Raw genomic sequence first — 24171 nt, 5'->3', positions numbered from 1 at the left:
CACTAGCATCATCTCTATTATTTCCTTTCTTCTGCTACTCATTTGGTGCCTCTTTCACCTGTTGGATGGACTGCCAATGTCATGTGTTAGACTGTTAGTACCTCCCCTCACAATGAGTCATGTTGTGCCGCAGTGATAGCTCTTAAACTTCGAAAAGGAAATCAAGTATAAGGTGATTTCATACAGAGATGACATCTTATCTTCTGACATACATATGCAGACCTTACAAATAGTTATGGTGTGCCGCGGATACGCAAAACTGCCTTTAGCCATTAGAAATGTCAACTTAATCATAGGTTACATACTGACAGTTGCATTTGATTCGACTACTGAGCCAGTTAGGATACATACAGCATATATCTATATGAGCACCTTCCCACCTTGTACATGCAGATATAGTGATCAGCAGCATTTTGTGTTACAGGTTGTTTTAACCCCCAAGAAGATGCATGTCACTAGTTATTATGTGGTGTGGTGGACAAGGCAATGGCTCCTGGTGCAGTTTGCGTCTCTTGTTCCTCCTCCTCCTCCCCAACAATCCTCTTCCAGAACCAGTGCCTCCTCCAGACCTGCTCCATCTGCTCCATGGGGAGCTGCTTCGTCTCCGGCAGGAAGAAGAAGACGAACATGGTCATCACGCACACCCACCCTCCGAAGAGGAAGAAGGTGCCGAACTTGAGGTGGCACAGCATGGCCAGGAACGTCTGCCCGATCAGAAACGTGACCAGGAAGATGACTGCGATCACCACGCTCTGGCCGGCCGACCTGATCTCCAGCGGGCAGATCTCCGTCGGGACAAGGTACGTCAGCGGCCCCCAAGACCACGCGAACCCCGCCACGAACACGCACATGATGACCAGCACCAGGTATGCGTACTCCTTCTCCATGACCCCGTGGTCCTTGAACTTCACTGCCAGGACGGCGCCCACCGTGAACTGCGACAGGATCATCTGCACGCCGCCGACCAGCAGCAGCTTTCTGCGCCCGAACCGGTCCACGACGATCATTGCCACGATGTTGGCGGCCGTCGCGCAGAGGCGCGTCACGACGGCTGACATGAGGGATGCACTCTCCTTGAGCCCGATTGTGCGGAACATGACAGGTGCGTAGAAGTTGATCACGTTGATCCCGGTGACCTGGTTGAAGAAAGGAATGAGGAGTGCTATCACAAGCTGTGGCCTGTACTTCTTCTTCAGGATGTTCCGGTACGGGTTCTTGATTGTCCGCGAGATGTTGCTAGCGGTGACCAGATCATCCAGCTCTTTCTGGACTCCGGTCGTGCCACGCAGCCTCTGGAGCATCATCTTCGCCTGGTCGACATTGCCATCACGCTGGATCAGGAAGCTGGGGGTCTCAGGAAGGAAGATTGCGCCAATGGTTAGGAATGCGGCAGGGACAGCGGCCATGGACAGTGATATCCTCCACCCCCATCCTCCTTCAATTTTCGCCACTCCGTAGTTGATGAGGTTCGCAATGAGGATGCCGATGCTGATACACAGCTCGAAGCCGTTGTTGATGGCACCACGATACTGCGGTGGTGCCATTTCTGACAGGTACAGTGGAATTGACTGCAGAAATATAGCAATATTTATTACTCCCTCCGTTCCTTTTTAATTGACTCAAATTTAGTACAAACTTGTACTAAATCCGAGTCAATTAAAAAAGAACGGAGGGAGTATTACCCTACTCATTAATTAGTTACTACCAGTATAGAAGAAATCAATAGTCTGCAATATTCTCCCTCCCTGAAAAGATATATAATACTTGTAGAGGAGGACAGATGCATGAATATCCCTTCTAGATTTTATGAATATACATGAAAAAGATGGGACAGCATAAAGTTTCAGGAGTGCGGATCGTGCATTTACTTTTGCAAAAGAAAATTTGTATGGGCTTTGCTTTTAGTGAGCATCATAGTGAACTTCCTTTTCTGTTTTCTGACTGATGTGAATAGCCACCGTTGTTGCTCTTGGCCCATTACTGTAGCTAGTTGAGACATTGATCTATTTTGTTGGTTTCTAGCTGTTTTTATCTGACTAATAATTCCCATATTTTACAAACCAGAAACCATCCATTCATTTCCTCCTCAAAACAAAACAAAAAATTGTACCAATTAATTCTGGCTGGAACAGTGGTTGGAAATTTGACTTGTGGACTGAATTGTCGTTGTGCGCATGAAGAAGACTGCTGACTTGACTTTGATTCCAAGTATACACTTGAAGCATCTCACATAGGACAATTTTTTCCATGAGGTGAGTATTTCTGGAGCCACAAATAATTCCAAGCATAATTAATTAATGCCAATTCATTCTGGCCACAGGAACGGTTGGAATTTGACTTGTTTCAGTATGGAGTAGTACTAATTAAGAATTGCAGTTGTGCCCATGAAGAGGACTGCTCACTTGACTTTGGTCCCAGTTATACTACACCTCTTGAAATATCTCAGACTTGACATTGTACTTGAAATTTTTTCTTTTAACAGGCTTGAAATGTATGTGTGTATCAACCTCGAAATAAAAATGTATGTGTGTGAAAAATAATCTCTCATCTCTGGACAGCAGATAAGTGGCTGCCACTCGCCCGTTTCGACAAGGACAAAAGTGGATCTACAGTAGGACTGTGAGCAGTGGGTGCTTTCCGGCTAGACTGGAAGAAAGCTACTTTCAGAGAATGAAGTTGAGTGATTCTAATCTTGGGTGGGTGTGTGGCATCGTTGATATGGACACCAAATTTACACATGACGTCTGCCGCCCTCATGTGACTTTGGGCAAGTCATAATGTTAATGAAACGTGGACTTGTGAATGGAATATTTGTTCAAGACAAATTAAGGTTAAGCGGGTAGTAAGTGATGATATGATTGGGATATATACATGGGCGGGTACCTGGTTGGTGAATCCGAGGCCTATGCCGAGGAGGATCCGGTTGATGAGTAGCATGTAGACGTTGACGGCAGCGCCCCCGAAAACGGACCCGGCGATGAAGACGGAGCCTCCTATGAGAATGGATGCGCGGCGGCCGTACTTGGTGGTGACGGAGGAGGCGAAGAGGGTGGCGACGAGACCGGCGATGTAGAGGGAGGAGGTGAAGACGGTGAGCAGCTCGCTGTCAAAACGGCAGTAGTTGGAAACGTGGCTGTCCCCCTTCATTTGGTGGTAGACGTCCGGGAAGAATTTCTTGAGGAAGGACTCCATGGACGTCACCCCGCCTGTATATATGTACAACCAGTCAGCATGACTAATCAGAGTCGGTCTTATTAAATTGCGGTGCTACTAGTAGGATTAGTAGTGGACAAGTAGTAAGTAGTAATCCTATAAGTGGCTGATGATGAGACGGAGAAGCAAGGCTGGCTGGACCGATATAGTATGGAGATGGATGAAATTCGTGACAATCATGCATACTGATATGGGAGTAGCAGGTAGGAGTGCCCACGCCCGCCACCAGTAGAGTGTTAAATGCAGAAGCCTATCTATCTATCTATCTCTCTATCCAGCTGCTGCGAAGAAAGAAAGGACCGGAGCTGCTTCCAATCTGGCATTACCAGTACATGTACATCCAACTTAATTAACTTGTTCACTGTTATGGCCATGGTAACCGTGCGTGTGGTGGTGGTGGTGGTTAGGATGGATGCCTTAATTTGTCCTGTCGATCTTTGCAGGGCCAGGACTATCCAAGCAAGCCCAAGATACAGATACATGAGGACAGGTGGAGGAGGAATGGAAATTGTTGTTGTATGAGGTGTGGCGTGGTACCTGAGATGCCAAGGTCGTAGCCGAAGAGGATGCCGCCGCTGCCGGCGACGATGCAGGAGAGCACGACGAAGGAGGTGACGCGGCCGTTGTAGCCCGCGCCGCCCGCCGGGCCGTCCACGAAGGCGCCTATCGCCATTGATTCTGGACTCGCTGGCTCGAGGGGACTGCGAGGGAGATGGGTTCCTGCCGGTATGGTATGGGTAGCTGCTATGTGGGGAACGAACGCGCGCGGAGAGAGTCCTCTCCTTCCCTTCCCTAGCTACCTTGGTCCTTGGGATGGTCTGCCTAGCTACTATTTATTGGAGTAGGATCGAGAGGCAGTGCTGTTGTCTCCTATATCTTCTTGTGTTCGATCTGGTGAGCAATGGCAAAGGCGACGCCTAGCAGCAGAAGAAGAGAAGAGGAGGAGCCCACTGGCTCACACTCTCCCGCCAGTTTGATGCTTCTGGCCGACGGGTTTCTTCTTTGGATTCCGAGACATCACACGCTATCTGCCACTGCCAGCGGTCACACGCACACACAAGTTTTGTCTCGCATCAAACCCGGTGCCTCGCACACTCGCACCTACTATGTGTGTGTGTGTGTGTGTGCGCGCACTGGCTCGGTGGGGACCACGCGTCGGTGACCTTGGGCGAGGGCCAACATGCCACATGCGTCGGCTATTCCAACTCCTCTACCTAGCTACCTCATGAATTCATTGTTGGTACATCCACATGCATGGCCAAGCATAATCTTTCTGTGGACATTGGCGATTTTGTTATTTGCATCAAGTATGTGTGCATTGCTGAGTACATTTTCTTGTCCCGTGTCAAATATTTCAACACAGAATAAACATATCTCCTAGCCGGTGGAGTAATTTCATTGTCTTTCCGGGCACATATAGTGGCCCTAATGACACGATTTTCTTTCATTCTCGAGTTTGTAGATTTTGTGTGGTGCTTCAGGTTTTGTGCTGTATCTTCTTTCTTGTTTCTGGACTGATTTAATAAAATGCAATTAATGATATATGAATTTATTCCATGCCGCAGAGGCCAGGGGTCGCACCCTCCATTTCAATAAAATACTAGAATAACCCCATATGGAAAATGTTCCACGGTCTGACCAATTTGCTCGACACCACACGCCCAAACATTGAGGTTGCACTGCTCGACACCTTTGGTCAATCTGTTGAGATGGAGCTCTAGACTATAATTGAGCGGCTAACATGGATAAGTTTGATGGGTCAGTCAAGGTGTTGCCATGACCACGTGTTGGCCACCACTCATGCAGCACGAGCCTTCAGCACTCTCTCGGCATCACCTCACTTTAACCTCCTCCCTCCCCCCCCCCTTCGCGCGCTTAATATTTTATCAAATTTGTACAATTTGACAACATTTTGAAGGATCAAATATGTTGACTAGAGGACGGGGTGAATAGACAAGTGCATACTTCAAACCAATTTAGTCGATTTTAGGGTTACCTATGGATAGATGGATAAAGTTCTTGTAAAATGCAACTACGTGAAAAGAACCATATATGGTCTGGCAAGCAAGATACGAGGGTAAACCAGCTAGCCCTTGAGTTTGGCCTTGATTATGATATTTATCATGTTCTTCATTATGGCCTTGATCTTGATGTTGATTGTGCAATTGGTCTTGAGGCAGGCATGGGGTTTGAGGTTCCTTATGGTCAATGTTGCCACCAGAGAGAGAGAGGAGGTAGTCGATGACATCACCGCGGTCGCAGGTGAAGGAATAAGTGTCGCATGTTCCCGAATTGATGCGGCGTCTCCACCCACGCGTACCTGATGGCGCTCCCTTGCGCCCGCTCGAACCTACTTCACCCCAAAACAACCGAATCAAGTATTTCCAGCCACCTGGTTTAGGGGTGCTGATTCAGGGAATGCAAGTTTCTCTCCGAATGTCATTTTAGACGGTGCCCCTGTCATGCTGTCCTGCAAGAAACTGCTGGTAGACAAGCTAGCTAGCAACGACTTTTTTACTTTGCTCTGAATTATTAGGAAAAGCAAGCAACAGCAGAAGCTTCTATGCATATCCATCCATTGGTTTGGTCCCTCCCTAGCTATGGTTTGCTTTAGTTTCTCCTTTCATTCTTTTGAAGCAAGACAAACGAATAAAGCAGTATATCTATGAGAGGTACTGGTCATCAGTAAAGTTTCGATACCATCCACGAGCAATGCAGTCTGGAGATACCAAAGAGGAAAAAGAATTCATCGTCACCTTATTTTGCTTGATCAGATGCCAAGGTACAACATACAGTACATATATACCAGTCGATGTTTCTGCCATTCTATGGACAGAAAGACACGGCGTATATTGATGAGAAGATTTCTCTGCTCTAGCCAGCTGTACTGCATCGGTTTGTCTGTCGGTATATTTTTTTACCTTTTTCTGGAGGAAAATCCATCCGTCAAATCATTCTCTTTGTCTCTTTATGTTGCTATGCAAGTCTGGACACACAAATAAAGCTACCAATGCACTTATCTGCAACTTTGTACATGTGGATCGTCCTGTAACCATGGAGCAAAAGGTAGACCTCGATATATAACGGTGACATGTCACCTCCATCGATTACTTTGATTATTCATTCACTTCTGCGAATATACATACAAATGCGACTAGGTGGAGATTTTCCCTTTTTTGCAGATCATCAACTACAATAATATCAGAAACTCTGGAGAGGATTAGAGGTTTGCTTCTCTCTTTTTTGCGAATCATAGGCTACAATAATATCAGAAACTCTGGAGAGGATTAGATAGCCAACAACAACCGAAAGCGCCCCGATCAACCTGTTCCCCACCAACGAAGCCCAAGGCCCCCCTCCTCGCTCCGGTGGCGGAGAGGAGTGGGGATCTGGATATATGTTGCAGCTGAGCTGTAGCACATGAACTTCATAGACTTCTAGTATATAGAAGATCTATTCAAGTGTGTGTTGTGCAATGTTGACGCTGCATAACTTGATAAAAAGATCTAGGGTTTAATTCGGAATATCATTGAAGCTGTTGACATGTATAAGTAGATTGCCTTTCCCTTTCCATCAGTTCGGACTTTTGGTTCAAGTGGCTAGTGCATGAAGCTTAACATGGTATTAGAGCCCCAGGTCTCGAGTTCAAATCCTGACTTTCACAATTTATTCTAAAAATTATCTCTCCTCGCAGCCTCCTCCCGCTGCCTCTTTGCCTCTCTACACGGGACTTGTTTTCTCGTCTTCCCGTCACACGTGAGAGGGGATGTTGAAGTGTATAAGTAGATTGCCTAGCCCTTTCCATCAATTCGGACTTTTGGTTCAAGTGGCTAGTGCATGAAGCTTAACACTATGAACTGATAGTAAGCACAATGTCTTTTCTGCACTCCTTTCTATATCTTGACATTGATGATTGATCCGTTCTTCTGATCTGTTTTCAGCTTTCTTTGTTTGCCGAGCCGGAGCTTGATTATATGATGGTGAACATAGCTGGATGTATTTAATGTTTATGCTTAGTCATCGGAGCTTGACCGTATGATGCGAAATGATTTTATAACTGCAAAGATGTGATGAGCGTGAGAAATTTATGAGGAATGTATTGATTTTCATTAGTCAGTAAGTCACCCCTGATCTCAAATCAACGAGGACTGCAAAACCCATCAGTGGACGTCCGTGGTGAATCAGCTACTACAGATTGGTTCATCAGAGGTGAATGCAAGTTGCAACCTTATTTAGATCACGAGACCCCAATTCCAACCCACTTAGTGCAACTTGCAACCTTAGATCGCAACATTCCAATTCCAAACACAGTTCAAAACAGGGAGGGAAATTGAACTCTATCTTGCTTATTGTACCAATTTACTTATTACACAGGGCTGGTACAAAATTCAGAACCGGAAATTACATGTATTAACAGTTTAACACCAAACATTCTTGCGGAAAAAATGGAAATTTCAAACTAAATCTGAACACTCCTGTCCAATGCTCTGAATTTTGCAATGTTGTGAAAAGATCTGACAGTTTATCAGGGGAGGAGGTAGTGTATGCCTGTTGTTGGACCACTTCTATCCGTCAAGAGCTTGAGTAGGCTCTCACCACTCTCACTCTCACCCTCGCCCTCAGCTTGCCTTTTAAGAAGAGAGTATGCGCAGTACTCCACATCGTAGACCTCCACACCCGTCCCGAAGCACGCCACCGATGAACCAACAGCCTCACCTGCAAGCAGCTTCAGCTGTTCAGTTCAAATTGGATACAAAAATCTGCAAAATTGTTATACTGTCTGAACTGGGTAAACACGACACGTTCGCCACCTCAACTCTTCAGTGTAAGTTGGATATAACAAATCAGCACAACTGTTTATGCTGAATCCAAACTGGACAACCACGATAAGTTACGTGTCTCTTGCGGCTTGATGCTCTCGAACTCAAACTCACCGTGCGTTACTAAAAGTAAGTTCTCGTCGGGATATTTGTCAGCAAGGGCCTTGATTACACTGGCGTATCTAGTTCTTGCCGCCCTGACAGACTCTCCCCACTTGGGTACCTGCAGTGAAAAGATCTGACAGTTTAAGGCATGGTAGATTTATGTGACAAAACTGACTGTCAATGCTGACTTGATAAAGAAGGATTACTGGCTGTGTCAACTATGCCTGCACAAAGGGGGGAAATAACAAACAAAAGCAGACCTCCGGGTAGAGGGGCTTGGTAGAATGGTCGATGGTTCCTGTTGGTAAGACGGCTTCGAGTTCTGCCAAGTCAGGAAACCACGTGTCGACGCTGGGCACAACCTGGCTAACAAAAACGCCCATTGCTTCGGCGTTCATCATCTCAGACAATCCATACTCAATTGACACCTGAAATTCACAAACAGATTTACTACCACTGTGAAGATATATTGAATGCGGGGAGAGCAAAGCATGAAAGTTGAAGCTCAACACTACTTTCACAAAATCTGCACCAGACAACGTTATGAACATACTAGCAGTTCTCTCTTCTGATGACCATTAACAGTACTACAAATTCAGAACAGCTGATGGAATGCATCCACATTATTAGAACAAGCAGGTCGTCAATTAGATGTAAATAGAGATATCCGGGTAACTGTGTATATCTCCCGATCATATCATGCACCAAGAGTAAAGCGCTCACCAAACGAAGAAGCAGTCTAGCCCTATACTTTGACGCTAGCCGAGTCAACGGATATATATCTGCCATGAACTCGACCCTTCTGACATGAAAAGTCGGGAAAAAACGTGCACAAGATTCGCTCGCGTCGCGTGTATATCAGAAATTCAGAACGCAAATTGGAGAGCTACACTATTGCAACATCAATATCTGTTCAAACAAGTTGAACCTCCTCTTCTTTTTAACAGAAGGAGCAACTTGAGCTCAGGTGCCAGAAAATTGAAAACGTTAGTTGAGGTTCAAGAAACAGTCAGTCAGTGTGACTGAAACCACTTCTTTCGTGCAGTCTCAAGTTCAGGTTTAACACGGTGCTGATAGATCTTGGAGATAATTATTCTCAAGCCTGAATCAGAATCTCGTTTGATGTTGCATTTGACGCAATGACTGATCTACCTACTAGTATCAACTCTGGCCCCAGTCATCATCAGGAACTCAGGATCCAGTCAAGTAACTACCAACGCGGTCATGGACGAACGAACGAACGAATGACGAAAGGGGATCCATCCATCCAAGACAAGACAGTGGAGGGAGTGAGGGAAGAAATTAGACCTTGACGCGGGATGTGTCGAGGGGCACATTGGCGCTGGACTCGACGGCGGCGGCGAGCGCGGCGTCGTCGGGCACGGCGCAGAGGGCTGCGACGGCCTGGGCGGCGGTCTGGAGGCAGCGGAAGAAGGGGGATACGAGGACGCGGTGGAGCTGGTAGCCGTCGGCGGCGGCCTGCGCCCGGATGCGCTTGCCGACGGTCCAGGCCCTGAGGATGCCGGCGTCGGTGAGGGGCGGGTCCCAGGGCCGCGGCTTGTTGGCCGGCCACATCGGCTCCGCGTGGTCCAGCCGGTCCCCGTGGCGCATCACCACCACGCGCTGCGGTGCCGCCATTGACGTCAACCTCTCCTCTGTTTCTTCCCCTGTTTCTTGGGCAACAGAAGAAGCCAGGTCCTTTTGAAACAACTCTCTTCTTCTCTCTTTTATAAACCGGAAAGGCTGACGTTTACAATTGTGTCTCTTCTTTCGTTTTTTATTTTATACTTGTATATAATTTTATGATAATATCTGACTTTTTGAACAACTATTTTCTTCTCACTAATTTTAGACAACAAATAAAGGAAAGATTAAAAAACATTCTTGATAAAAGGATCATGAAGTCTACTTGTGAACAACTCTCTTATGCTATAATTTAAAACAAGCAAACAGCATAGATTTAAAAAATGGTGAGCAACTCTTCTAACTCTTTCTCCAATTTAAAACTAACAAACTAGTTAGATAAAAGTTGCTAACCACATAAGTATGCTGCTTAGTTTCTTCTTTTTGCTTTTTTTTTATTTACACGAGAATTATTGTTAATGTTCATAAAGTCGACTTGTGAACAACTCCAAGATGATAAAAAAAAGGAACGCTCATAATAACCAAACACATAAAATATTTGAAAGAGGTTTGTTCATTTCTTCGTATCTCTACCGAACAAGAGACAGAGACAGGTAAAAAGGTCAACCTGTGGTGCAAAAGAAAAAAAGTGATGCTACGTGGCGGCCTCCAATCTCACAACCAATGAAGACATGACATGACACGATCACACACACAGCTACTCACCTGAAACATAACTGGCCATAGGCAGCCCAGCCCGAAAAACTCGGGCCCGGGCCGAGAAATGTTGGCCCGACTGCTAGGCCGGGCTGGGCCTGGGTAGTCAACTTTTCTAGGCCCAGGCCCGGGAATTTCAGGTAGGTTTTCGGGCCAGGCTGCCCATGGCCAGGCATGCTGCCATACACACATCCTCTAAATTCAATATGAACGGGTGAGCCACACAGAGGAGGATTCAGTGTTCAAATGCAAACATAACAAATTCAGACAAACATATCATCCCCATCCCCTATTTATTCAGACACTACCTCACTGAACAGTGAAAAGGGTGTGTGTCTAGTTGTCCGGGATGAGCAATATGGACCCGGAGGTCTTCCGGGCCTCGAGGTCGGCGTGGGCACGGGCCGCTTCCTGCAGTGGGTAGGTGTGGTTCACGCGGATGCGCAGCACTCCACTGGCCACGTTGGCAAACACCTCACCAGCCGACTGGAGCAGCTCGTCGCGAGTGCCTGTGTAGTGCAGCATGCTAGGCCTCGTTAGGAACAGAGACTTGGGAGCCAGATCCCCCATCGAGATAGGGTCGGGCGAGCCCGAGGACTGCCCGAATGACACCAAGTAGCCGTGGGGCGCCAGGGATTGCAGAGAGGCCTGCATACAGAAACAAATGTCAGGATGATATTGTGCATCTGTAAACTCACACATAAATAAGAGGAAGAGGCAACACAAACTAAGGAGTGTAAAACAGCCTTACCTTGTACGTGTCCTTTCCGACGGAATCATAGACCACATTGACACCTTTTCCCTCCGTAATCTCCTTGACTCTCGTCGCGACATCTTCCTTGGTGTACATGATCACATGGCGACACCCATCTTGGGTCGCATGCGCAGCTTTCTCTTCATTTGAGACGGTTCCGATGACAGTGGCGCCAAGGGCATTCGCCCACTGACAAAGGAGTGAACCGACTCCACCAGCAGCAGCGTGGACCAGAACAGTATGACCAGCTTCGACCTGCAGGGTAATCACAGTCTAATCAAGCTCCCCTGTCATGGCAATCAAATAAATCACGGAGTACTGTTAAAGCCCTGAGCGTATCTCGGGCATAAACACACCGACTAATAACATGGCATTCCATCAAGAAAATAACAGGGCATGCAGCACTCCACTATGCAATAATCAATAATGAGGAAAAGCCCCATGTTCAATCTTACAGTGGGTGGTTTTTAGTATATAATACATTAATACCTTGCACTTCAGCAGTTTAAATAGTTTATTAGGCCTTCAACAAATAACACATACTCAATAATGATCAGGCCCCTGGAGACAGCATGTGTCATGTTTTATACGTCCTGATTGACCTACGCACAATTCTTAACTTTAGGAATTTAGTATGAGAAAAGAAAAGATATCAGATAAAAGTTCAAATGGAGACTATCGGCAAGCACACTGAAACACTATGATACTCTCTTAGGATGAAACATAGATATATGTACATACCATGCACACATAAAAGTAAGAGATGAAATATACATGTAATGCACTGCAAGCTAAAGAATGAGGATGCAAAGAGCGCTGTCTGTAAAAGGACATGAGTAAGTGTGGACCACCCGACCTTGGATTGCTAAGCAGGCAAGATTTACTCATCCAGTGAAAGATCCATGAATCTCAGATAACAAAGAAGAAGACCTGACAGTACCTTGAACACACGGCGCACCAAAACATGTACAGTCATCCCCTTGAGCATGATAGCAGCCGCCGTCTTATGGTCTATCGAAGACGGAACAGGAACAGCCACATTGGCTGGAAGAATCTGCTCTTCGGCATAAGAACCCATAGGCTTGCCTGCGTACGCGACAACATCCCCGACTTTCCTGCCGGTGAGGCCAGGCCCTACTGCGGTCACCACGCCAACAGCTTCCATACCTGGAGATGGTTGGAACATAGACCATAAGACCGGATAGTAGGACGGAAACATCATACTAAGAATCTGATAAAAGGTGATAGGCAGAAGTGGTCGAGCCAAAGGATATAAGCAATATTCTGAATGTTGTGAAGCATATGTCATGCACGAATTTTGAGGAATAAACTGAACTGAAGCATTTTGTTGTTCTTATGATGAGTGCATTCAGTAGTGCTTCCGAGCATTCAAAACAAGCGATGATCCCAGTTAGTAGTTCCAAAGATATTGGTGCATGGCTTCAGACGTGTATGAACTAGGTAAGCGTGGCAAGGGTTGGTTTGAGTGGTAACTAGGCCAGGCCGGGGTTTGTTCAGTTTTACAGGCGTGCGTTACCTACCAGGGATCAGTTCTTCCGTCCATGAACAAATTAACATCAGCAAGGTATAGTCGAAATTCTCTTTTGATCAGCCTGTGTTTGCTTGGAGGAAGAGAGGTGCAGAGTAATGGGGCCGGCCGTACCTGGTGTGAATGGGAGTGGCGCGGGGTAGACCCCCTTGCGGAAGTAGACGTCGATGAAGTTGACGCCGATGGCGGTGTTCTTGACCCGGATCTCGCCGTCCTTGGGCTCCCCCACCTCCACCTCCTCCCACCGCATCGCCTGCGCATCCATCCACTCAGAAATCGATTACCCCCCGCCCCGCGCGTGCGCCCCCGCCGAAAAGAATAAGAAGAAGAGAAACAGGGGAGGGGGGAAGCGGCGGCGCTTGCCTCGGGGCCGCCGAGCTCGTGGACCCTGATGGCCTTCACCATCTCCGGCGTGTCTGCGGTGGAGCAGCGGCAGTGGAGGCGGGTAGCGGCAGCAGCAGGCTTGAAGGTGGAGGTGGCACAAGGGGAGAAGGAGAGTGGTAATGGTAGTCGAGTGAGATGCGAGCACGTCGTCATCGCTTACGAGTCAGTCAGGACGGCGACCAGCTACAGCCTTCCATCGATTCGCCTCGTCACCATCTTTCTTGTTCCACGTCGGCACGGTACAAATTGTTGTCAGTGACCCCGAGTATATCGACTCTCTACCCCCTCCTCGTTCCTCTTTCTCCCCTAATTTAGCATCCCCTCAAATCCATCAAAATAGTTTCTAGCTTACACAAACAGATTGCATGCATTCATAGTCGTGATATAAATAAAGCTTCATAAAACAGATTGTTGTCATAGTGGCTACTGGGTGCATATATTTCATACAAATAGATGTAGTTTATACAAATGGATATCACAGTCTATCTTACTCTTGTTGAACCACTGGTTGATTATGTGCAACCGATGATGTGTGAGTGACCAGGAACTGGGACGACCTGAAAAAGTGTCTCTAAATTGAAAGACAGCATGATATTTTTTCATCTTTACTTTTAGTTTTACTCAAAAATGGCACTGCAAGTCCAGAGTTGCTACCGATCAGAAATGCATAACTCTCACCACGTCGGTCTCCACAGGTTTGTCGACCTCTCGCAGCAGTTCCAGATTCAGATATCCTTGGAAGTTGATCACGCGGTCATCTCTTTCTCAGTCTCAGCTGTGGCAGATCGACAAAATTAAGAGACAAACAATGGGCAAGAAAGACACGAACCGAGTTTTTTCTTTTCCTTTTTTGCGGACTAGATAAAAACCCTGTATTACATCGTTTACATGAACAACATTTTTTTCTTTCCTTTCGCACAGGTGCCGCCGTATTGCCAACCACACCCTTCTACGGCAAGGCAGGATCAACTAACTTGCTCTCTGCAAACACAGGCGACACCCATCACATCTCTCTGTGTAAGTTCCCTCATGTCCTATGGAGTTCCTGTACAGCATATGCCGCCTCATCATCTTCCGGAATCGAAACCTGGGAGCTTCAGCGATTCTCAGGGCAACACAGGTAAAAAAGCTCAAGAGAAAGCACTCCTCGTCCCTGCCACCACCGCATACAGCAACACAAGACCCGCCAGCAACTTCTTGGAAGCAAAAACCCTCAGGTTGATCTTCACCCTATGCGTCCTCATAAATTTGAGCAGAGCTTGTCCCACCAAGGCGAGCAGTGAACAAACAGCCACAAGAGCCATCCTCGCAGCATCCTTTGGCCCACCTATCGTCGCCAGCTCACTGCGGTCAAACTTGATGTAAGTTGGCCTAGCTGAGCTATCATCAGCACCATCGTCACAGCCAAGTCGGAGGGCGTCATTCAGCCAGTCAGACACGCGGATCAGGATCCGGGCGAGCCACGCCACTTCAGTCTCTGAGATGGGTCTCTTCATCCAGTCCCCTCTATACTTCACTTCACTAAATTTACTCCTGCCCAAAACGGGATGCTTAGGTGTAAAAATCTCGCCACGCCCCGGGTGCTGCTGCTGTGACTCGTCTAGCGAGATGTTTTTGTGGTGGGCGCCTTCGATTCGGCCCTGGAAAATCTTTTTCATGCGCGATTTTATCAAATCCAGCGACTGGAGAGCTGATGATGTGTCACCGGGCAGACGTTGTATCTCCAACTCTGCTCGGATCAAGAGGAGCTTCAAAAAATAAATATAAAAGCTGGTATCAGCATCCACCCATCTTAAGATTATGGCAAATGGCGAAAACCTATTATAGACCAAGCGCAAAAGGAGTCCCTCAACATCGATACGAACTCTAGTTTCACAAAGTTATAGTCTCAATTAAAATCTACGGAATGTCACCATACTATCCTCCAGTAATTTACTCGAGCCATTTGCTGATACAATTCTCACTACTAGTGAACCTAAAGGTAATATGACAATTCTATAACTAAGTTTGATCTGTCCAGCAGTAAACTCCAGTACTATTCAGTAATATACTAACTGACACCCACTGGATATTCAATCAAGTGTCATGGTTATGACTAGGACTAAATAAGCTAAATTACTAATCATACAACAGAATGTGTGTACCTGAAGCAGATGATAAGCACCATCCTCACCAGAACTGAAAAGTCTTAGATCAGAGTTCCTATTCTCATGCAAGAAAGACCCATCTGCATCAGTTTCTGTCAAACCATCCTCCCAGTCCTGAAACAGACCACACAGATTATACAAAATATTTGGCATGGCAACTTCATCATACAATCAAATTCAAACAACAGATCAAAGCTGAATTGTAACCCACCTTTAGCTGTTCACGGATTGATGGCACAAACTTCACTACATCATCTGATTCTGAAGAACATGACGGTCTAGAGTGATAGGCGACATCCACTTTATATAGAAGATCTGCCAGTTCTGAGGAGGAGGACAAGACCTCTAATACCTGGATAAAACAAACAAGCATGTCATTGGGCAAATAACACACATAAGGATGGTACAACAAAAGAATAAATAAAACGTTTCTTCTATTTCATTAATTGCATGTCCAAAATAATAAATAGAACCTCTGAACTACACATTGCCACAATAGTACCAAGGTGATCCTTGGTGGAACAACCATCACATTTTTTAGCACACAAATGTACGGCCAAATTAATTTAGGAAATTACACTGTCAAGTGTTAACAGGAAAACCTTAAAATACTTGGCAAAAAAACTAACAAGAAGCACGTCGGCATGTATGTTTTATATAGATAAAGCATGACAGGTAGGAGGTTTACACTTCAAAAAGACAAAGGTACCTCCTCAGATGTGAAAAATTATGCATAATATGCACATAAATAAAACTAGGCAGAAACTAGCGAATTTGAAAGCTTGCAAAACCAAATATGAATTCATACAGGAGCATGAGCGGACACATGAGCTAATTTCCAAGGGTGCTTCATATAGACATATGCCAAAATTTCGGTATGTTCTCGACCCACAAATTATACATGTGCCAACAGTGGGAATTTCCGAAGCTTTTGATGGATTAAACACTAACCTCCTATATGTAAGAATTTTAAAATATCTCTATCTGTCTTGGTTCATCTTGTGCCATATTGGCTTCCGTGTGACACACGAAAGCATACAGCAAAAAACACCATCATGAACCTAACACCATCATGAACCATCACGAATACATAGATGTACAGAATACAAGAGGTGACAGGTTAGGCATGGTATGCACAGAAATAGAACTGTAGTAATAAAACAAAGTGACTAACACTTGCAAGTTACAAATCAAGCATCCTCGCTTCTCATGTTTTAGTATTTGCACCTACTTTGCATTAAGGACCATCAGGTAACAGAACATTATAGGGAAGCAGCTAGCCCTAAATAAATTTAATGAAGAACTCAATCAATGTCATGTACAGCATCGGAACAGAAGCAAAACTCAGGAGACAGGGCTAACACCTTTAAGATCATGAGGAGCACTGAGGAGACGTCTGAATGGATAAACTTGTGTGCGAAGCCCAGGAAATGCACCACCATGGAGCTATAGAAGAGGTAATTGGACATCACATAGTTGTTCCACGCCGGAGTATACATGAGCTTCTCCTTTTTTGGCACTCCAGCCTGTTGCGTTTCCGTCCTGTTCTTCATGAGCGACACATCATATTCATCCAGCTCCTCTTGCGTAAGCTTCCATGGCTCCATGTACGCGAGCCACACAGAGAAGACCTGTGTGGCGTTCTTGACCACCGCACCAATGGGGCAGAACAAGAAGGCCCTCAGCACAAAGCGGTACATAGGCCTTTGTATGAGGGGATTCCAAAATCCAACCTGGCTACCAGAGGAGACGACCATGTGCGTATCTGCTGGTGGTGGGCTGCGGGCACAGCAGCAGTTGAGATACATGATGAGCAGCTTAACCGCATCCCCGAGCCCAGGTGATGGCGGCTGGTCGCTTAGCTGGGCGCGAGCCCGGGAAGGCAGCTTGAGGCCGAAGGCGCGGTACGTCTGCACGGGCAGCGGCGAGAAGTCGTCCCCGACGAGCCAGAACTGGATGAGCGTGTGGAGGAAGAACTCAGCTCGGGCGAACGGGTCTGCCTCAGCGGCTGTTTGCTCGCTGGCGGTGCGCTGGAGGAGGGTGCCACTTGGGCGGCGCAGCGGCGGCGTGGACGCGGCTGTGGGCACGAAGTCCCTGAGGTAGGCGTAGAGGAGTTTGAGGTATAGGCATGGTTCTGGCTTGTTCCCAGGCTTGTGTGTGGCGGCGGTGGCGGTGGGCGCGAGGGTGGAGACCCAGGACTCGATGCGGGAGCGCGATTTGTGGGTGGGGTTTGAGGCGGAGGCGGAGGCGGCGGGATCGGCGGAGGAGACGGGGTAGTATGCGAACCAGAAGAGGTAGTACTCGAAGACGGAGAGGTGGAGGTCGGAGCCGACGCGGGCGGCGAGGAGCGGGGAGGCGAGGGGGAGGCCGGGGGAGGGGTCCTCGGCGAGGGCGACGCGGAGCCAGTAGGGGAGTCGCTCGGAGGGGAAGACGAAGCGGATGAGGGCGAGGCGGTCGGCGGCGGCGGCGGCGGCGAGGAGCGGGCCGGAGGGGGCGAGGAGGTTGAGGAGGAGGGTGGCGAGGTCGGGGTCGGCGGCGGCGAGGTCGATGAAGGAGGGGGAGGAAGGGGAGGAGACGAAGAGGCGGTAGAGGAGGGAGGGGAAGGCGTCGGCGAAGAAGGCGCGCGGGTGGTCGGCGGCGTGGCGGGCGAGGTAGTCGAGCACGGAGGAGGTTGCGGCGGCGGCGGCCGGGGGCGTGGCGGCGTCGAGGACGGCGGCGGCTAGGGCGGAGGCGTCGGTCATTCTCCCGTGGGGGCGGGGCGGGGCTAGGGTTTTGGATTTGGCAACGGCGGGGAGACAGAGGGGGAGAAGGTGGGGTCGGATGGACGGCGACCACCGCTTGCGCTTGCGCCTGAACTAGACTAGAAGGGCGACGTGGCGTATCAGTAGGAGAAGGCTCCACGCTCATACCCCTTTGTCGATGTCCCACTTTCCAATTTTCAAAATATATAGTATCAAGTAAAATCGTGGACATGTATTATACTGTACCGTTTGTACATGTAAATTTTCGTTTCAAAATATGAACATATGTAACCTGCAGAAAAAAGAAAATACCAAAGTGAATAATATTTCATAACTATTCACATATCATTAGTCTTTCTTTTTGTGCAGGCCAGAAATTTTCAAATTTTAAGTGAAACTTTATAGATGCATCATAAAAAACATGATATTTGTTCCAGATTTTTTTTCGGATTTTTCAAAAACTTGAAAGTGTGAGACCCGGTAATGGGGTGCGGGTGATACTAGTTGCAAATGAGAGTTTCTCGTCTTTGATGCACCTTTGTTTTTCTATTAAATCGCAGATTTGGTGCAACCTAGTGCTTCTATTTTTTTTTGTAATATACTTTTGTGTTTAAAAAAATCTTATTCCATGAATACATACAAATATTCAAAATATTGTGCAAAGTTTTGGTAGAAAATTGCGTTGTATGTTGAGCTATGGAAAAATAACAAATTAGTTGTTGTCTCTAGGATAGAAAATTCAGACTTTTTTGTATAGGTCAAAATACAACGTATTTTCATCCAAAATTTACACCGTACCTTATCTTCGAAATGTTTATATGTATGTGTGCATTTAATTTCAGATTTTTTGGAAGCTCACGCATGGGTGTGGGTGTTTCCGCCACCGTCCACTCTGCTTTGAGATTCGGATAAAAGGAGGAGAGAGAAAGGAATCTTTCCATCTACCATGGTGGGCATGAATCTCGAGCAATAAATGAACGGTGACAGAAACATCAACACCCATGCGTGGGTGTACAAAATTATTTCCCTTTTTGGAATCCCAAAAATGTTTTTCAAATACCGGGTGCTCATGTGCCAAAAACATTTTACGCCTGGTTATAACATCTTTGTTCCAACCGGGCCATTTTCATCCATTTCCCGCCATATTTTTAAATAACACATAGAATAAGAAAATAATAATTTTGTAATAAAATAATGCTTAGTTCCTTATAACACCCAATTAACAAATAAACCACAACGTCCACATGCAAAAAAATATCATAATCAAACAAATGATATTGCCGAAAATAAAGAAAAAACACAATTCATAACTAAGCAGTTTAAATTCTATGCAATGACTACTCCTTCTCATGCCTTGACGATGCCCGCTCATGCTTAATAATATCCGCTTAGAGACGAGCGGATATGTGGGAGCTCAGTGTACATACGAAGAAACTCCTCAAACATTGCTGCCCAAATTGTCATGTTTGGTGATGCAGGGTGTCATCACGCTCTTACTCAACGATCATGATGTATGATGTCTACGCACGCTTCTATTCTTGTAGACAGTGTTAGGCCTTCAAATGGGAGGAGTCGTTTTGGCTCATAGGAGCAAATGCTTCCATTATACAAAATAATTAAAAAAATCAACAATGTAACTATCACATAAAGCATTCTTATTCACATGCATAAAAGTATCATTACTCTCCACATAAGCATAATCAATTTTATTAATTGTAGTGGGAGCAAATTCAACAAAGTAGCTATCATTATTATTCTCATCATCAAATATAGGAGGCATAGTATAATCATAACAAGCTTTATCCTCCATAGTAGGTGGCACCAGAAGACCACTATCATTATAATCATCATAAATAGGAGGCAAAGTATCATCAAAGAAAATTTTCTCCTCAATGCTTGGGGGACTAAAAATATCATGTTCATCAAAACCAGCTTCCCCAAGCTTAGAATTTTTCATATCATTAGCAACAATGGTGTTCAAAGCGTTCATACTAATATCATTGCTACTAGCATGCAAATAAGATTCCATAGGTTTTTTAATTTTCGCATCAAATAATCCATGTCTTAACTCAGGAAATAGAATAAGAAGCTCATTGTTGTTTTCCATTATGCCTAACTAGTGAAAAATAAAAACAAGAAACAAAAAAATGCAATTTCAGGATCTAAAGGAAATAGCTTCGAGCACTCACACACCGACAACAATGTTAGGAAATAGCTTAGTAGTCGGAGGATGTGAATACCTTTTAACTTACCTCCCCGGCAACAGCGCTAGAAAATAGCTTGATGTCTACGCACGCTTCTATTCCTGTAGACAGTGTTGGGCCTCCAAGAGCAGAGGTTTGTAGAACAGCAGCAAGTGACAAGGGATTAACTTATCAATGCCTATGGATTGTAGGCTAGGGTTTAGTTAGAAGTAGAGGGCAAGTAGATCTCGAAGGTTTCAGCCGAAAAGTACTCGACGATTGTGAAAACTAGGGTTTGCAGACAATGATTCGATGATCTCCTCGTCCATCGACTCCCCCTTTATATAAGAGGTGGAGCCGAGGGTTTCGTTTTGTACAAGTTACAGAGTCCGGGACGGTTTCTAACTCATCCCGCCAGATTTACAAACAATACTTCCTATTACAATTCTACTTTCCTTAACATATCTTGGGCTCTCGAACCTTCTTATTCTTCGGGTAGTGGGCCTTCGATAAACCCCGGGTACTATCTTTGGCAGGCCCATTTGGGATGCCTATGTCAGTAGCCCCCGAGATTTTGCTTGAATCGTAGAATCAAGGAAAATCTCCACTGCTTATTCTTATTCCACAATGTAAACTTTTCTATATTTCTTTATATAAATTTCTATATTGTACAGGGATACGGTAGTTGGGGCTAGTTCATCTGACGGATCAGGTACTAGTTAACTGCTCTAGTGGCAATCCTCAAAAACCTACTTCAAGATCACGTCCCTGGACATGATCTCGGGATACTGGTGCAAACTTCGACAGGTGCCGCTTAAGGTCTTACCATTCGTCGAGTCCCAGCCAAATTTATCGAGTACCTAACGCGTCCGTTAGGATTTTTCTTCGTATCCGTTGATACGGATAAAAGTAGCAGAGCGCAGCCTTCGGCGATGCCACGCCCGGCAGAATGGATCCGGGGTCTTACCTTCGCAAATTTGCGGCATTCGGAAATTGATCGCAACTTTGGCGTTCCGAGAATATATTGTCGAGTACTTTTCCGGCTGTTGGAATGGCACATTTTATCGAGTCGAATATGACTTATATTAATCTTCCCGATGGGAGTATATGTAGAGTTAATTATAACTCGAAATATACTCTCTTGCTGTTCTATCTTTCTTTCTTTTTCCTTTTATATTTCATCGGGCACGCGAACAGCGTTCCCGATGGGAGTAGCCCCCGAGGCTACAGCCAAGAACTTGTGCTTGGTTGTAGGCTCAACATTTTAGTTCACCTTGTCGCTATATTGCCATTATCTCCCGATATTCTTTCTCTTTTTTTTTTATCTATCGGGTGCGCGAACAGCGCTCCCGATGGGAGTAGCCCCGAGGCTGACAGCCCAAGAACTTGTGCTTGGTTGTAGGCTCCCACAATTTCTATATTTGCCACAGTCGAAATTTTACTTTTCTCGAAGTAACCCCCGAGTATTTGGGCAAAAACTTGTTTCTGACCAAAGGCTCCCGAAATATTCAAATAACTTCTCCTGTCACCATTCTCCTTTTATTTTCCTTGTCGACATATTTTACTTTGTCAAATTCTCTTCAGCTCTGTTAATAGTCGAAATTTTTCCGCCTTGTGGGTCCATTGTTCCCACCACGTTGACACGTCGTGCAAGTGGGGGACACACGTCCTCCGCTTTTTCTGGCGCATGTACAGTAACGCCTATCTCAGTAAAAATACTGTTTTGCCCTTGTATCTAAAAGATCTATTCTCACCACACGATTTCTTCATCCAACGGCCCACTGCTTCACCTAATTCTTATATAAACCTGTCTTCAACCTCCGTTCATCCCCTCGCTTGCGCCGCTCACCTGTTCCTCTTCGCAAATCTTCCCCTGCACCCAACTCTCTCTGATTTTCCGCACTCGTATACATTGCTCGCCCATTGTCGTTGATGCCACCGCGTGCGCGCTTGACTCGCCACAAAGACTCCGAGTCCAAGATGGCCGCCGAAGATCTTGAGTGGGAGAGATCCAAAATCTCCAACCAAGATGTCAATATGCTGAAGAGGCTCGGCCTGATGAAGAAGGAAGACGCCATCCGCTTTCCCAGCGAAGAAAGCTACCCCAAGCCTCCAATGGAGTATCGGGTTAGTTTCGTTGATCATTGTTGGATAACGTTGCATAGAAAACAAAAATTTTCCTACCGCGAACACGCAATCCAAGCCAAGATGCAATCTAGAAGACGGTAGCAATGAGGGGGTATCGAGTCTCACCCTTGAAGAGATTCCAAAGCCTACAAGATGAGGCTCTTGTTGCTGCGGTAGACGTTCACTTGCCGCTTGCAAAAGCGCGTAGAAGATCTTGATCACGATCGGTTCCGCGCCACGAACGGGCAGCACCTCCGTACTCGGTCACACGTTCGGTTGTTGATGAAGACGACGTCCACCTCCCCGTTCCAGCGGGCAGCGGAAGTAGTAGCTCCTCCTTGAATCCGGCAGCACGACGGCGTGGTGGCGGTGGCGGTGGAGATCTCCGGCGGAGCTTCGCTAAGCGTGCGGGAGAAGAGGAGGAGAGAGGGGGCGGCTAGGGTTTGGGAGAGGGGGTGGCCGGCCACCTAGGGGTGCGGCCAAGCTATGGGCTTGTAGTGGTCAGCCCCCTCTCCTATGCCCCTCATTATATAGGTGGAATCCCCAAGAGTTGTAGTCCAAGTCTTCGAATAAGACCCCAACACCAAAACTTCCCAAAGGTGGGAAACCTACTCAAGGAGGGAGTCCTACCCAAGGTGGGACTCCCACCTTTTCCTTAGGTGGGGTGGCCGGAGGTGGAGCCCACCTGGGACTCCTCCTTTAGGGTTTGGCTGGCCAAGCTTGTGGAGTCCTTCCGGGACTCCACCTTCCATAGTGCGTTTCTTCCGGACTTTTCTAGAACCTTCTAGAACCTGCCATAAATGCACCGGATCATTTCCAAACTTGGAATATGACTTCCTATATATGAATCTTATTCTCCGGACCATTCCGGAACTCCTCGTGATGTCCGGGATCTCATCCGGGACTCCGAACAAATATTCGAACTCCATTCCATATTCAAGTTCTACCATTTCAACATCCAACTTTAAGTGTGTCACCCTACGGTTCGTGAACTATGTGGACATGGTTGAGTACTCACTCCGACCAATAACCAATAGCGGGATCTCGGAGATCCATAATGGCTCCCACATATTCAACGATGACTTTAGTGATCGAATGAACCATTCACATACGATACCAATTCCCTTTGTCACGCGATATTTTACTTGTCCGAGGTTTGATCTTCGGTATCACTCTATACCTTGTTCAACCTCGTCTCCGACAAGTACTCTTTACTCGTACCGTGGTATGTGGTCTCTTATGAACTCATTCATATGCTTGCAAGATATTAGACGACATTCCACCGAGAGGGCCCAGAGTATATCTATCCGTCATCGGGATGGACAAATCCCACTGTTGATCCATATGCCTCAACTCATACTTTCCGGATACTTAATCCCACCTTTATAGCCACCCATTTACGCCAGTGGTGTTTGGTGTAATCAAAGTACCTTTCCGGTATAAGTGATTTACATGATCTCATGGTCATAAGGACTAGGTAACTATGTATCGAAAGCTTATAGCAAATAACTTAATGACGAGATCTTATGCTACGCTTAATTGGGTGTGTCCATTACATCATTCATATAATGATATAACCTTGTTATTAATAACATCCAATGTTCATGATTATGAAACTAATCATCCATTAATCAACAAGCTAGTTTAAGAGGCATACTAGGGACTTCTTGTTGTCTACATATCACACATGTACTAATGTTTCGGTTAATACAATTATAGCATGATATATAAACATTTATCATAAACATAAAGATATAAATAATAACCACTTTATTATTGCCTCTAGGGCATATCTCCTTCAATCATCT

The 24171-nt window shown here is 46.2% G+C and overlaps 4 protein-coding genes across 4 annotated transcripts in view; all 4 read right to left on the bottom strand.

The window, feature by feature from the left end:
- Positions 1 to 250: 250 nt before the first annotated feature.
- LOC124668560 (hexose carrier protein HEX6-like) lies at positions 251 to 4231 on the bottom strand. The gene is made up of 3 exons (XM_047205676.1): positions 3751 to 4231; positions 2884 to 3206; positions 251 to 1568 (listed from the first exon to the last, which is right to left on the bottom strand). The coding sequence occupies exons 1-3, from the start codon at positions 3884 to 3886 to the stop codon at positions 456 to 458; spliced, it is 1572 nt and encodes a 523-aa protein (XP_047061632.1). The 5' UTR covers positions 3887 to 4231; the 3' UTR covers positions 251 to 455.
- Positions 4232 to 7539: 3308 nt separating this feature from the next.
- Positions 7540 to 10506, bottom strand: LOC124663820. The gene is made up of 5 exons (XM_047201476.1): positions 10488 to 10506; positions 9447 to 9862; positions 8399 to 8566; positions 8148 to 8256; positions 7540 to 7929 (listed from the first exon to the last, which is right to left on the bottom strand). The coding sequence occupies exons 1-5, from the start codon at positions 10504 to 10506 to the stop codon at positions 7739 to 7741; spliced, it is 903 nt and encodes a 300-aa protein (XP_047057432.1). The 3' UTR covers positions 7540 to 7738.
- A 150-nt stretch (positions 10507 to 10656) lies between these two features.
- On the bottom strand, positions 10657 to 13333 carry LOC124661454 (quinone oxidoreductase-like). The gene is made up of 5 exons (XM_047199310.1): positions 13145 to 13333; positions 12896 to 13034; positions 12173 to 12399; positions 11230 to 11487; positions 10657 to 11126 (listed from the first exon to the last, which is right to left on the bottom strand). Exons 1-5 carry the CDS (start codon positions 13316 to 13318, stop codon positions 10815 to 10817), a joined length of 1110 nt encoding a protein of 369 aa, XP_047055266.1. The 5' UTR covers positions 13319 to 13333; the 3' UTR covers positions 10657 to 10814.
- Positions 13334 to 13980: 647 nt separating this feature from the next.
- LOC124663819 overlaps positions 13981 to 24171 on the bottom strand; it is a 39628-nt gene continuing 29437 nt past the window's right edge. Inside the window, exons 2-5 of the mRNA XM_047201475.1 lie at positions 16677 to 18167; positions 15524 to 15664; positions 15310 to 15426; positions 13981 to 14913 (exon numbers count right to left, since the gene is read on the bottom strand). Of these exons, the coding sequence (XP_047057431.1) occupies positions 14296 to 14913; positions 15310 to 15426; positions 15524 to 15664; positions 16677 to 18167 (2367 nt within the window). The 3' untranslated portion in view covers positions 13981 to 14295. The remainder of the gene's footprint in view (positions 14914 to 15309; positions 15427 to 15523; positions 15665 to 16676; positions 18168 to 24171) is intronic.

This window comes from Lolium rigidum, chromosome 6 (assembly GCF_022539505.1).
Source record: "Lolium rigidum isolate FL_2022 chromosome 6, APGP_CSIRO_Lrig_0.1, whole genome shotgun sequence".
Classification (NCBI taxonomy): Eukaryota; Viridiplantae; Streptophyta; class Magnoliopsida; order Poales; family Poaceae; genus Lolium; species Lolium rigidum.
Note: the sequence above shows the minus strand (reverse complement) of the source record. Positions and strands in the feature narration are given on the sequence as shown.

Excerpts from the sequence above, each read along its gene's own strand:
- LOC124668560 (XM_047205676.1), bottom strand. The coding sequence starts at position 3,886 with ATGGCGATAGGCGCCTTCGTGGACGGCCCGGCGGGCGGCGCGGGCTAC. Across the intron at positions 3,207-3,750 it reads CTACGACCTTGGCATCTCAG|GCGGGGTGACGTCCATGGAG; the intron begins GTACCACGCCAC and ends ACATATATACAG. Across the intron at positions 1,569-2,883 it reads GCCTCGGATTCACCAACCAG|TCAATTCCACTGTACCTGTC; the intron begins GTACCCGCCCAT and ends ATATTTCTGCAG.
- LOC124663820 (XM_047201476.1), bottom strand. Across the intron at positions 8,257-8,398 it reads CCAAGCCCCTCTACCCGGAG|GTACCCAAGTGGGGAGAGTC; the intron begins GTCTGCTTTTGT and ends TTTTCACTGCAG. Across the intron at positions 7,930-8,147 it reads CTTACTTTTAGTAACGCACG|GTGAGGCTGTTGGTTCATCG; the intron begins GTGAGTTTGAGT and ends AGCTGCTTGCAG.
- LOC124661454 (XM_047199310.1), bottom strand. The coding sequence starts at position 13,318 with ATGACGACGTGCTCGCATCTCACTCGACTACCATTACCACTCTCCTTC. Across the intron at positions 11,488-12,172 it reads TGGTGCGCCGTGTGTTCAAG|GTCGAAGCTGGTCATACTGT; the intron begins GTACTGTCAGGT and ends ATTACCCTGCAG. Across the intron at positions 11,127-11,229 it reads TCGGAAAGGACACGTACAAG|GCCTCTCTGCAATCCCTGGC; the intron begins GTAAGGCTGTTT and ends TTCTGTATGCAG.